The 15,090-nt window shown below is 35.9% G+C and overlaps 1 protein-coding gene across 2 annotated transcripts in view; it reads right to left on the reverse strand.

Annotated features, from left to right (window-relative positions):
- LOC125657686 (uncharacterized) overlaps positions 1–15,090 on the reverse strand; it is a 125,610-nt gene that overhangs the window by 6,790 nt on the left and 103,730 nt on the right. For both annotated transcript variants that reach the window (XM_048888413.2, XM_056148799.1), the window contains 8 exons: positions 9,631–9,738; positions 9,187–9,397; positions 5,868–5,991; positions 3,658–3,839; positions 2,628–2,858; positions 2,108–2,289; positions 1,828–2,000; positions 250–393 (listed from right to left, as the gene is read on the reverse strand). In XM_048888413.2, coding sequence (XP_048744370.2) covers positions 250–393; positions 1,828–2,000; positions 2,108–2,289; positions 2,628–2,858; positions 3,658–3,839; positions 5,868–5,991; positions 9,187–9,397; positions 9,631–9,738 — 1,355 coding nt within the window. The remainder of the gene's footprint in view (positions 1–249; positions 394–1,827; positions 2,001–2,107; positions 2,290–2,627; positions 2,859–3,657; positions 3,840–5,867; positions 5,992–9,186; positions 9,398–9,630; positions 9,739–15,090) is intronic.

Here is a 15,090-nt window from a genome sequence, read left to right on the forward strand (position 1 = left end):
TTAAAATTCAATAAAACATCTCTCACTAATAACTAAATTCCACAAAAAATCTCTGAATGATAATTAAAATTTCATAGGAAATCTCTCAATAATAATCTACAGTAATTGTTTTCTTTACACTGTCATAGTACAGTTCAAAGGAAAATAAAATAATTTGTTAGCAATTTCATCTATTTTCTTATAAAGAGATATTCTCTATATTAGTATGTTTTGGACTGTAATCTTGTACTAAGTGTTTTCTTGGTTTACCTGTCCTTGCACTCGAATCTCATGTCGGACCAGATCACTCCCGTCTGGTTGTAAGCAAACACTCCTACCCTACCCCCGGGGATCGACACGTCGTAAATGTTGCCAGAGTCTGCGATCATTGTGTCACCTTCCTTCACGAACAGTCTATCAGCAAAAACAGTTTCATTTCATAACGAAAGCAAAGCAAATTGTTGATTTATAAGCACAACTGTGAAAACGACAACACCATACCATAATAAAACCCAGACATCTATGATTGTTGAATATGTGCATTAAGTTTGATTATCCTATACTGCAGAATCATTTAAATTCGTGGGGGCCAATTTTCATGGATTGCTGAATTTTTACCGGTTCGTGGGGACGTAATTTCGTGGATTTACATGTATATATATTTGTAAGAAAGATAACTGTGGAATGTAATTATAATTCTTTATTCGCTGAGGATGTAAATTCGTGGGTATGGGGTACCCACGAATTTCACGAAAATTGAGCCAGCACGAATTCTATTGATTCCGCAGTAGTTGTGTAATACATTCGTACTTGACACCTGTAATAAGTAGACACCTACATAAGTTACTAGACGTTCAATGTTTGTCACTTCAGTATAGAGATTATAACACTTCTTTGGTGTAAGATTACATAACCGTGTTACTTTCATGAAAGCTCTGACAACTTTAGCTTTAGTATAAATACACTGTAAATTTTGTGATATTAAGCACTTGTAATTAAGCACTCGATTAGGCAAGATCTGGGGATTACTTTGATTGGAATGGACAGCTGATTTTGACAGTTCTGTGTGGGAATTTAGCTTAGCATTCTAATGCTGATACTGCATACCTGTAGTAAGTTAGTCATTTGTTATTGATATATTTTTTCTTTCAAAAATCATAAATAAATGGTTAAAATCTTTTGAATATCATTGCCATGGACTTCCGTTGAGCTTATTCTGACCCACAACACTATTCATATTAGAACCGTTTTTATATTGTTTTGTGCCTACAAAATTATGCATGTAAGTTTGTCCTTGACCTTCAACCTTGAAAAATGATAGGCCTCTTCCTTTCATCCTCGGCAAAATGTGTACCATGCCTTATATTCATGCAAATTTGACCTTGACCTTAAAAATACCAATAGTCTTTTTCCTCTAAACATTGAAAACATCTGTACCAAGTTTAAAGATCCTAGCCTTAAATGTAGCTTCTATCTGTCTCACAAGACGTTGAAAGATGGATGGACGAAAAGATAGATGCACTGCACCATACCACAATACATGCTGTCTATGATGGGCATATGCAAAGAAAATCTAGGAGTGTCTTTATAGGAATTATGTTCATAGGAATACATGTACATATCAAACTTAGTTACATTAAAAAAAGTCCATGCAAACACAATATATTTCAAAATGACCAAGTACAGGTATCAATAATAAAGGATTATCATAAGTTGAATTATAAACATTCTGCAGATAACAGCTATGTTGTAAAAATCACTAAGTTTTGTTGCTTTGGTGGTATGAACATATCCGTGAATTAGTGAGCATTTTTGTGTCCCAGATCACTAGACTTTGACAGTGCGTACCTCAGAATCCCCCGTGACGGTGTGTGCTGTATTGTCCATCTGTAACTCGTTCTACACTTCCAGCCCGTTAGTGTCGAGTCCTGCCACAGAAGTCGAGAGTACGACGTCACATCGTAGCTCTGATACAGGGCGTTCGCGTAATTCTGTCCCACATTGTTTGTAGTCTTTACTGCCTAAGAATGGTCGACAATTAATATAAAAAATACTGCTTACATTTCTACCAGTTACATGTATTGTCCACCATCTATGAACTAGAATTCATCTAGCGATCCCCACTTACCCTCAGTTGCACCCCTTTGATTCCTCCATAGATGTTGTAGTTAAGATGAGTGTGCCTCCACAGTGCTATATAGTACTCCTGTGTGGAGTGATAGCCAAATATAAACCCAATATAACCGTAGCACTCGTCACTCTGGGCATAGGTAGTACCCGAAAACTCCATGTGGTCAAAGTAATGATTACCTATAAGAACAGCATCAAAGTCTTAAAAAGATTACTCACTGTTAAATCAGAATCAAAATATCAAAGTAATGACTCCAGTAAAAACATCGAATTTTTAAGGTCATTAGAAAACTGACAAGTCAGAAAGGGCCCCGCAATGAATATACACGTATACCCATCAAGTGCTCTATAACTACATGTATATGGTTTGATGGTTGAATGGCATGGTTGGTACATCTACCCTTTTTTTAAAAAAATTAACAAGAAAATACATGTACATTTGCACACAGTTCATGAACTATGTTAAAATAATCTTTACATAAGATACTGTATATTCTTATACAAGACTAAATAAAGACCTATGTAAGCAGCAGGTTTGAGTGTTGTCTCTGTCTGCCTGACTTCTCTCCCCTTGTCCATGATGTGCCAAACAGGTGCTTTCTCTGAGGTCAAGGATGGGTTAAGGTCAATAGATGTATAGTCAGTGAAATTCATAGAGCTGATGTCCTTGTTCTTAGGACAGACATCAAGGTTGTTCACGACACTGTCCTGGTCAAGGTCACCTTCACAAACATCGCCCACTCTGTTTCCTGCAAATAAACATACAACTTTTAGTGTATGTCACGCCCAAGACTGTCCTTTAGTTTTCAGAAACTGAAAGCTACATGTAAATGTCATAAAGAGATTTTCTTTTAAATTCACTACAATGTACTATAAATTGTTCAGAAATTGCCATTCATTCAAAATTACAGTGAAGGATCTGGATACTGTTTTGCACTGATGTAAGTTCGTACATGAATGCAGATCAAGCATAAATTATCAAATCATTTAATAAAGACCACAAACCAATGATTCCTGAAAAACATGCTAGTCTGATGATAGTGGATAATAACGATATATTTGTTTATTGGACGACCATAATATATTTGTTGAGTGGACAATTACGATATATTTGACTGTTCATATAATTGCGTATTTTGACACAACCTCAGCTTATATAATAGAGATATGCTTACTGACACAACCTCAGCGTAATGGAGATTGCTTACTGGCATGTATAGTAACACAGTCCCCGAGATACACACGTTACAACAAAATACAGATGTTTCTCCAAGATACATGCATGTTCCCCCGAGATACACATGTTTCTGTGAGACAAACAGACGTTCCCCCGAGATACACACACATTTCTCGGAGATACATGCACGTTTACCCAAGATACACACGTTTCCCTGAGATACACGCAAGTTTCCCTGAGATACACGCATGTTTCCCTGAGTTATACGCATGTTTTCCCAAGATACACACACATTTCCCCAAGACACACACGTTTCCCCGAGATACAGACATGTTTCACAGAGATACACACACATTTTAATACCACATTACCATTAGCATCAGCCTGGTCAGCGTTTGAGACATATATACAGTTGTCAGCGGTATTAAGAATGCCATCGTTGTCAACATCCGTGTCACAGAAATCACCAGTCCCATCCCCGTCCGTGTCGGTCTGCTGGGAATTCGGAACTTCGGGACAATTATCCTTAAAGTCAGGCAACCCATCTCCATCTCTATAAAAAAAAAACAACGCAGTGTTCACTTGTGCTTACAATGCAATGAAAGTGATCCTGAAAACTTTATTATAGATCAATACACATTTCTGACTCACTGCGGAGTTTATCATTACATACACTAAGGTCTGATTACATCCATGTCTGCTTTTCCTAAGACATGGATGTAATCAGACATGTACCAAAATTGTGAATTTTGCAATCCCCTGCAATCATGAAACTTATAATTTTGGTAAAGGACTACCTACTCCTTCTAAATATCTATTGGTTTAGTTTGAGTTTAGTATCAGCTGCATTAAAGAAGATATTTAAATGTTTTACATATAATTATATACACTTAATACCAAGTTTGGCCCCACCCTGGAGTCAGAACCTTCACCCAAGGGATGATGAAATTTACAATTTTGGTAGAGGCCTCCCTGCTCTACATCACTTTGCATTGAGTTTTTCTTACAGACATAAGGTTATAGATTTTTTTTTGAAAATTGGCCCATTTTTGCTCTGCCCCTAAAGCTCCTGAAGTGCAGTGATCCTTAAATTTACAGTTTATGTCCCCTTGTTCCAAAGATGCTTCATACCAAATTTGAAAAGAATTGGAATGGTACATGTACCTATAAAGAAGTTAAAAATATTCAATTAATTTTGTTAACACATTTGATCACTGACCATTTTGGCCCACACCGATACCAAACATCTACCCCTGGGATCATGAAATTTACAATTTGGTAAAGGACTTCAATTTAGTATCAATAACACTGACAGAAGAAAATGTTATTTAAACACTTTAAACACAAACATTATTAAAAAGAATGGCCCTTCCTTGGAGTCAGAACCTCTACCCTGGGGATTATGAAAGTTACAATTTTGATAGAGGCCTTCCTTCGCGACATCACTCTGCATTAAGTTTTTCTTACAGATGTTGTAGAGAAGATTTTAGAAAATTTTCAATTTTTAGCAGTTTGTGCCCCGCCCCTAGGGCCCCAGAGAGGTGCAGGAGTCATGAATTTACAATTTATGTTTCCCGTGTCCCAAAGATGCTTCATACCAAATTTGAAAACAGTTGAAATGATAGTTATCAAGAAGTTAAAAAAGGTCAATTGTTAATGCAATACACATAACTGATGATGACAGATGCTGACCAATTGCAACAGGTAAGTAGTATACACAAACACTTACCTGTCTGTCTATTCACAATACAGATAAGTTGTATACACAAACACTTACTTGTCTATTTAATACACATGTAAGTTGTATACACAAACACTTAAACGTCTATCTATTTACTATACAGGTAAGCTGTACACACAAACACTTACCTGTATTTTTATTTAATACACAGGTAAGTTGTAGACACAAACACTTACCTGTCTTTTTATTCAAAACACAGGTAAGTTGTATACACAAACACTTCCTTGTCTATTTACAATACAGGTAAGTTGTATACACAAACACTTACTTGTCTATTTAATACACAGGTAAGCTGTATACACAAACACTCACCTGTCTATTTAATATACAAGGCAAGTGTCTGTCTATTTAATACACAGGTAAGCTATATACACAAACACTTACCTGTCTGTCTATTTAATACACAGGTAAGCTATATACACAAACACTTACCTGTCTGTCTATTTAATACACAGGTAAGCTGTATACACAAACACTCACCTGTCTATTTAATATACAAGGCAAATGTCTGTCTATTTAATACACAGGTAAGCTATATCCACAAACACTTACCTGTCTGTCTATTTAATACACAGGTAAGCTATATACACAAACACTTACCTGTCTGTCTATTTAATACACAGGTAAGCTATATACACAAACACTTACCTGTCTGTCTATTTAATACACAGGTAAGCTATATCCACAAACACTTACCTGTCTGTCTATTTAATACACAGGTAAGCTATATACACAAACACTTACCTGTCTGTCTATTTAATACACAGGTAAGCTATATCCACAAACACTTACCTGTCTGTCTATTTAATACACAGGTAAGCGATATAATGAGACACTTACTTGTCCTGACCGTCACAACTGTCCCCCACACCGTTGAAGTTTGAATCTGTTTGTGCAGCATTGCTGACCAATGGACAGTTGTCACACTCGTCTCCAATAAGGTCCCCGTCTGTATCAGTCTGGGCTACAAAGATAAAATCACAGGTGTAAAAATCACAAGTGTAAAAATCACAATATTTATAGAATAGGAAACTGCAAATAGTACCATTTAATAATAAATACTATCATACACATAAACACTCAACTGTACAGACATGTAAATATTAATAATGTATAGACACATTTTATCAATGGCATATATGTAGGTGTATGATGTATACAGATATTCTGTATGTGTTATGATACAATATCAAACAAGAGATGTTTGTAAAACATATCTGTGCAAAATTGAAAAGGGTTATACACATGCATCATTTAATTAATAGTAGTATCACCAATTCAAAATATTGAGCAGACAATATCTTCCTATATGTCGGGAGTGGATTGATCATGTGACCTAAAATCAATAGGGGTCATCTACTCATTATGCTGTACCAGTGTACCAAGTTTGGTGTCAATGAAGCAAATAATTCTTAAAATACTGGAGACTATATTGCTATGTCCAGTTTAACCCTTGACCTTTGACCAGGTGACCTCAAAATCAATAAGGATCATCTACTACTTGGGATGTACCAGTGTACCAAGTTTGATGTCTGTCAAGCAAAGGGTTCTCAAGATATTGAGCAGACAGTATATTCCTATGTCCAGAGTAGATTGTAAGGTTGAAACAATATGCTACCTCCACAATACGATACATATTGCAATACTTAGGCAATGATTCAATACTTTCAATACAATACAATTTACAGTAGAAACCAATAATAGCATTGAAGAAACAAGAGGTGCTGTGAGCAATGCTCACTAAGAATACCCCTTGCTTACCCCAATCTCCCAAAGGGTGTTGTTAATAGGTATAAATTACCTCTTTCCAGAGTGTAAAAATATGGTATGCCTTTGTAGAAGAAAATGGAAGATATAGTCCGATCACAAATCCATGGCATAAACCTATAATTTTGACCTTGAGATCAAAGGTCAAGGTCATAAAGAGGTCATGAATGTACATGACACAAAGTCTCATGGTGATACACCCATGTCTTATGGTATGACTATAAGGGGTGAAATGATGCATCGCGATGCGGCCGAATCGCGATGCAGTGGTCTCGATTCGATGTTAGATTTATTCCGGTCTGTTTCGGTTCAATACGGTTCTAGAATCATTGCACACATTGTTTTTGATAACACGGTTTCTGATTGGCCAATGGAATTGAAAATTGCCCAATCAACATGCGAGTATACTTTGCTGTATCAAAATGGACACATTCGAGTTGAAAAAATGTACCCCCAATGTATAAATCCTGGGTATGACAACATTTCGGCTTTAGGACAAGTGACAGGAGTGTTGGTTTATGTTAAACGTTTTTACATGTGTAGAATTTATTTGCAGAGAGCAATAAATACAATCTTAGCATTATAAAGAATTTGGTACCTGCTATTGTATCGAATCGGAAATCATTGAATCGAGACTAAAGTATCGAAAATCGAATCGAATCGAGAAGGTTCTGTATCGTTTCACCCCTAATGACTATGTCAAAACCCTATAATAAATTTTGACCTTGAGGTCAAAGTTCCAGGTCATATAGAGGTCATAAAGGTACTCAACACATCGTCTCATGGTGATACACCCGTGTGACAAATATGGTATGCCTATGTCAAAGAACAAAGAAATCATGGCCCTGACACGAATCCATTGTATAAACCTTTAATTTTGACCTTGAGGTCAAGGTCATATGGAGGTCATGAAGGTACATGACACATCGTCTCATGGTGATACATTCATGTGTCAAATATGGTATGCCTATGTCAAAGAACAAAGAAGTTATGGTCTGGACACAAATCCATTGTAAAAAAAACCCTTTAATTTTGACCTTGTAATGAGGTCAAGGTCATATAGAGGTCAAGAAGGTACTCGACACATCGTCTCATGGTGATCCACCTGTGTGACAAATATGGTATGCCTAAGTCAAAGAACAAAGAAGTTATGGCCCGGACACAAATCTGCACAGACGGACAGACAGACGGACGGACAGACAGAGTGATTCCTATATACCCCCCAGAACTTCGTTCGGGGGGTATAAAAATTAATCACCAAGATTCACATTCATAATTTTAACATCAAAATGCTTCCAAATTGCCAAACGGTAAGATGCATGTTGGCTCTGTAGTTTAAACTGATAAAGTTCATTATTACATGTATTTTCAAAAGACTTAGGGCAAACAACAGTCTAAATGTTATTTGACGCTATTTTGTCTCTCACGCAAGTAAAATAATCATTACAAGCTGAACCTGATGTATTTTACTGAACAACTTTGTAATAAACGTATCAAACCGAAAATTGAGGCAACGAATCGAACATTGAATCGAGGGTTTATATTGAACAGTATCGATGTTTCGGTGAATCGTTTCAGCTCTAGAAGATTGACCCTTGACCTTTTGACCTGAAAAATAATAGGTCCTCTTCTACTTATAACCAATCCACATATGAAATATCATTATGATGAAGTGAATGGTTCTTAAGATATTGAGCGGACAACATGTGGTCTACCGACCGACAGACAGGTGTAAACCAATATGCCCCTCTTCTTTGAAGGGCCGGGCATAAAATTATGATATACAGTACATACATATCTATAGTTTAACAGTGTACCTATTCATCCTTTGTTTAATATCTAGTATTATCTACATGTACTTCGGGAAACATAATGGCTACATGATACAGTTGTGAAGGGCTTAAAACATTTTTTCTTCTCCTTTCTCACACAATATGTCTATGGTGCCCTCTTTTAGTATTTCTCACACAATATGTCTATGGTGCCCTCTTTTAGTATTTCTCACACAATATGTCTATGGTGCCCTCTTTTAGTATTTCTCACACAATATGTCTATGGTGCCCTCTTTTAGTATTTCTCACACAATATGTCTATGGTGCCCTCTTTTAGTATTTCTCACACAATATGTCTATGGTGCCCTCTTTTAGCATTTCTCACACAATATGTCTATGGTGCCCTCTTTTAGTATTTCTCACACAATATGTCTATGGTGCCCTCTTTTAGTATTTCTCACACAATATGTCTATGGTACCCTCTTTAAGTATTTCTCACACAATGCACACATGACACTAACATGTGAATCACATGGCAAACTTAAACATATAACTTCAAAAACAATAAAACAAGGCCAGTTAAAAGACTAGTAGAAATCATTTTAAGAATCCTCATTTACCGGTGGTGGCCACAAGTGGACAAGAATCTGCTGCATCCAGGACTCCATCTCCGTCCTTGTCATTGTCCGTGTGACACACGTCCCCCACGCCATCCCCATTAACGTCCGACTGGTCAGCATTAGCCGCGTTTGGACAGTTGTCACACTTGTCACCCACGCCATCCGAATCCGCATCTGCCTGGTCGTAGTTAGCCACATATGGACAGTTGTCCTGAGAAAAGATAGAATGGTGGACACCTCAGGAAAAGCATTTACACACATCAGTTTCAAATCCTGCATAGAAATATCATGTTCCAATGTTCATAAATTACATATTATAGAACATGCTATATCTTATTAAAACAAATATCCTGGCATGGCTTCTTTTGCACTTCTCAGCCTTAACTTTCAATGTATTCTAGGTTAAATTGCTAAAATATCACAGCGGCGTCCGCAACATTTTACCTGCGAGTCAGCGATGACATCATTATCGTCGTCATCATCGCATGCATTGCCCATGCCGTCCGTATCAGCATCCTCCTGACCGCTGTTGGGATCCGAGGGACAGTTGTCCTACAAATCATTCAATATACAGTCTACTCTGGATATATTGAAATTCGGGGGACCGATCTGAATTGTTTATTATATCCTAAGTTCAATATAAACGAAGTAAATGTACAGTAAAATATCTCTATCTCGAAGTCCGATGGACTTCGAAAAAACTTTGAGATACCCGGGGGTTCAAGATATTCAAAATCGTTCTTGAATATTTTATTGAAAAGTTCATGGGTCTCTATTTATATGCTACTGTGATCAAAATTGTTTGATTTCAGTTCACTTTGAAGATTTTCGTGTTTTCTCTGTTTTAGTTTTAATGGTGAAGTGTGTATTATTAAATGTGTTATCGTTATTATGGGCATTACCTTTTTCAAGCTCACTTCGACAATTTTGTGCGTTTATCTAACCTACATGTTAATGATAGAGCGTGTGTCATTCAAAACACCATCCCTGGAATCGGGTGTGTTAGTTCATAATTGGCGGTGGACTTAATCCATAACATTGAAAGGCTACACTCATTACCAAAGCCGTTGAACCAATTATTGCGACCTGGGTCTACTTGGAAAAGGCGAGCATGGATAGCGGTCAATTGGTGTAGCCGCAGGCGTGAATGTGCGACTTAACGAAGCCAGGTATGGTAAACAGAGCGGAAAATTTACTGCACTTCGAGATAAACCAGGTGAATTTAGGGCATGGGACATTGATAATACTTCAACATAAGCGAGGTATTCAAGATTGCTGTGTTCGAAATATCCGAAATTTTTAAAATCATTTATATAGGGAACACGCCTGGGACCAGCAGTCGACTTCAACTCAAGCGGGGTATTCAAGATAAACCATATTCGAGATACAGATAGTTAACAGATAGTTCAATATAAGTGAAGTGACTTCAATATAACAGATAGCTCAATATAAGTGACTTCAATATAACAGATAGTTCAATATAAGTGACTTCGATATAACAGATAGTTCAATATAAGTGACTTCAATATAACGGATAGTTCAATATAAGTGACTTCAATATAACGGATAGTTCAATATCAGAGACTTCAATATAACAGATAGTTCAATATAAGTGACTTCAATATAACAGATAGTTCAATACAAGTGACTACATGTATAAGTGGAGTAGATTTTATACCAGGATCATAGATAATCATATTATACAATATTGTTTAAATTAACATCACATGGATGTTCATACATGCCAACTTTACCAATTTGTGCGGGATTCTCCCGATTTGAAGCAGTTGAAAAAGCAAATCCCGATATCCCGATTGGGATTGCAAAAATACCCCCAAATCCCGATTTTCTAAAAAATATCTCCCATTTTACGACAACAAACCCCCATTTCCAACCAGAATTTGAAATTCTGCATCATCTCTTTGTGGTTGGCCAATCAGAAATCGGGAAAATAGTCAGTCATTGCTGTTTACCTGTGTCGCATGGTATCGGGGTGGTGTAATTTACCTGGTCTACCTGTGTCGGGGTGTTTATTGGACAGTGAGGGCATCTTTTGATAGTAATTATTAATCGGGAAAACGGATTTCAAATTGACATATTCTTTACACGAATGTGAATGACAACAATGTGTCACCACCAAACATTCAGACATTCCCGATTTTCGCGTTTTGCTGACAGCATCCAAAATATGCAATAGGTATGTCAAATATATATATACAGTACCCGCAACGTTATTCTTGACATTCCTATCGTGCGTGTATCCTATCGTATCGTGCGTGTATCCTATCCTATCGTGTATCAGGTTTTCCGTTTTCTATCGTGTTTTGCGTTTATCAGGTCTATCGTGTATCGTGTTTTGCGTGTATCAGGTTTTCCGTTTATCGTGAAAATCGTTTATCGTGTAGCTTCGGAAACTATCGGGATCGTATATTAAATCTAATGAAAAAGTTAGATACTTTCCGACAGCTTTATTCGTTTTGCTAAAGAAGCTATTTTTAGGAATCGAGGAAAGACAGTATATTTGAAGGAGAACATAGAGCTGTCGATTTTAAGGCAGAAAAAGAGCTATATGTCTGTCCAGAGAGGGTGAAAATTTATCACAATTTCATTCTAAGTAGTCTAGAAAGTAGGCAGTGATTTGCCGAGCAAACCGAGGACAATAAAACTGAAAGCTCCTTCATCTGGAGTTCATAAACATTTCCTTGTTCCGATCTGAAAGGAAAAATCAGTAAATTACATTGTTTATTACATATATTTTAATAATGGTTCTTTTTCTTCCGATTTTGTTCACCTGTATTCAACTTATATACCAGCTACTGAACTTGTGCGCGTTCTTATCTATCTGATTTTGTGTATCAACCGTGTTTTGACAGTAAACATTCTCAGGGACATTGTATTTCACACATTTAGAAGATTAAGTTTTAAAAGAGTGCAAGTGTATTGCATCTCCCAAAATTCTGCTCAATTGGGCACAATTCAGCTGTCATCGTTGGGTTTTTTTTTATTTGTACATGTACACATGTACCAATAGTCGTACGTGTAGATACTGGAAATTTATGCTGGTTTTGATGATTATTTGAATTTTTTACATACTAAACACAAACATTTTAAAGCGTTTCTAAATTGTGACTTTAAATCAAGCCGGGTTTCGTATATGTTTTTAATAATTTATTTATTTTTTGTTAATAAAATATCAATTCATATAAATATGTTCCAATTACTTATGACTATCAATTATCACTCATAGTGTAGAAATATCTAACATATGAGCATATGGTGTAGTGCAGTGGATTGTTTTTAAAGCGGTCATTATGAAAATAATTGTAGTTGTTGAATGAGCGGTGAACTCAAGAGCTTGATGAAAAATAACCCCCCTCCTTGCTACACACAAAATATTACTTGGTTTCATTTGATATCCAAGATAATAGACATTAGAATAAGAGAGCTATTGAAGCATGATATCACTACCTTATATTACATTTCGTTAATTCCCTGTTTAACTGCAAAACGCTCGGCATTAAGTGTGAATGCCACGGGTCCTCGGAGATGACCTTAAAAACAGACGCTTCGTGTCACAGTAGATGTGGCACGCTAAAAAACCCTCACTGTTCAATGGCCGTAATTGCCGAGCATAGGCCTAAATTTAAAAGCTCTTCACCGGTCATGGTGACGTCTCCAAATGTGTGAAATATTCTCGAGCGAGACGTTAAGCAAGATAAAAATCAATCACTCCCTGTATGATTCATATATTAAACATTAGGTGACAATAATATACGTTTTAGAATCATTGGCTGAGAAAATTCATATATATATATATCAAATAATGAATTCAATAAACTGAATTTTTTAAAATTTGATTTAACGCCTAATTTTACAAAAAGTAAAAAACAAAGTAAATACAAATTCAATACCATATATAGTTTACTTTCCGGATTTTAGCTGTAATGCCGTTAAAAAACATAAATAGAATTTTTAAAAAAACAACAAATATAAACGTACAACCGTGGATAAATAAATTATATGTTTTAGGTATATATTGAATATTGAAATCCTTCAATATTATTATCAACATAATGTAATTATTTTGTATGTATCGAACTTTCGTTCTGTCTAAATTGTTTCTAAATTTAAAACATTTCTATCAGGTTTTCCGTTTATCGTGAAGATCATTTATCGTGTTTTGCGTTTATCAGGTCTATCGTGAAGGTCGTTTATCAGGTTTACCGTGTATCCTATCGTATCGTGCGTGTATCCTATCGTATCCTGCGTGTATCCTATCCTATCGTGCGTGTATCGTGTTCTATCGTTTATCATGTCAAGAATAACGTTGCGGGTACTGTAGCGATGTATCGATTATCGCCGACTTTTAATTGTCGGTCACTTTAACTCGATTGCCATTTTGAAAATCGAAAATCGCCGATGTCAGTATTTTTTTTAATGATACAAATATTCCTGTCGTGACTTAACTAAAATCCAAAATTGCTGACAAAGCTGAATCATCCGATAAAATTGAATATTGTTTTAATGCCCCTCTTGAGAATCTTTCACTCATACGGAGACATCACCATTGCTAGTGAAGGGCTGCAAAATTTAGGCCTATGCTCGGCGCTTACAGTCTTTGAGCAGGGAGGGATCTTTATCGAGCCACACCTGCTGTGACACGGCCCGGGGCCTCGGATTTTGCCTCTTACAACAAGCAAGGGGTATTGAGGCTCTATTCTATACCGGATCCCATAAGAACAACAACAAAAGTCGAGAGATCTATCCCTATCCTGGGACAACAAAATCGAAATTATGGGATTATTAACTTCAAATTTTAATGAGTGAAAAATTCCCGAGAGAGACGGTAAACAAGATACAATCTATCTCATGATTTTATTCTTATTAACTTAATATCTAGGGTAAAAAATAAAGTAAATTTGATAAATTTATGCCATATAAATTTGAAATGAATAAAATTTTATTATTTTTAGATTAATCAATCAAAAAGGTGCATCCGATAAATCTGATCGATTAATTTTTTCCCGATTGCCCATCACTATATATATATTTCAATTATAATAATATAGGCTATCCAAATCTATAGCGATATATTATAACATTATAGGGGGCGTAGTATACAATAGACTTTGTGATGCGTCACCGTAAATTCGTACAAGACTACTGAATTTGACATTAGCAAGTAGCCTTAATTTACAAGTAAAAACATATATTTTGATGACTTTTTTTCTTCTGGAAATTATTTCTGATGTCATGGGTGCAAAGGTTTTGTTCGCAAACTTCGTGGCAGGGCTGAACACTCCTTTTCTGGTTACAATACAGATTGCTCCACCAGACTGATCTGCAAACCCATGTTTACAGAGAGCAACATCGCCCTTGTAGTCCTACCTAAATGCATGCGCTTTTTAAAGTTAAATTTTGATATATAATCCAGTCATGCTATGGTGTGAAAGGATGCAACTTTAAGTATTATTTGATAATATGTATGTAACTTGTTGCTGGAGAGAATATGTACAATTAGTTTATTTTTAACTTTTTGCTGAATAGTTAATAAAATAATCATGTATATCTTTCAAAGTGTTCTTTTTTTAGTTTTGTTAAAGTTAATGGTCAACCACATTCATTTGATATTGGTTTAATATATGTACAATGATTTGGCCAAAATAAAAATATTGTTTGTTTCCCCTCGCCCGACCGAGTCTGAAAATTCACACCGACCCATAAGTTTTTATTACGCCATTCTGGTGAAGTTTTTTTTTTTAATTTTAAGAAAATTTCAAGGTCGTTTCTGGTGCAGATCAGTATTTTATAATGACAAAAATTTTCTATATCTTCTTTGGTTTCGATCCAAAATTAAAAAATAATAATACGAATACAGGAGGTGTTCTGGTCCGAAATCTAGAA

This window comes from Ostrea edulis, chromosome 9, assembly GCF_947568905.1.
Source record: "Ostrea edulis chromosome 9, xbOstEdul1.1, whole genome shotgun sequence".
NCBI lineage: Eukaryota > Metazoa > Mollusca > Bivalvia > Ostreida > Ostreidae > Ostrea > Ostrea edulis.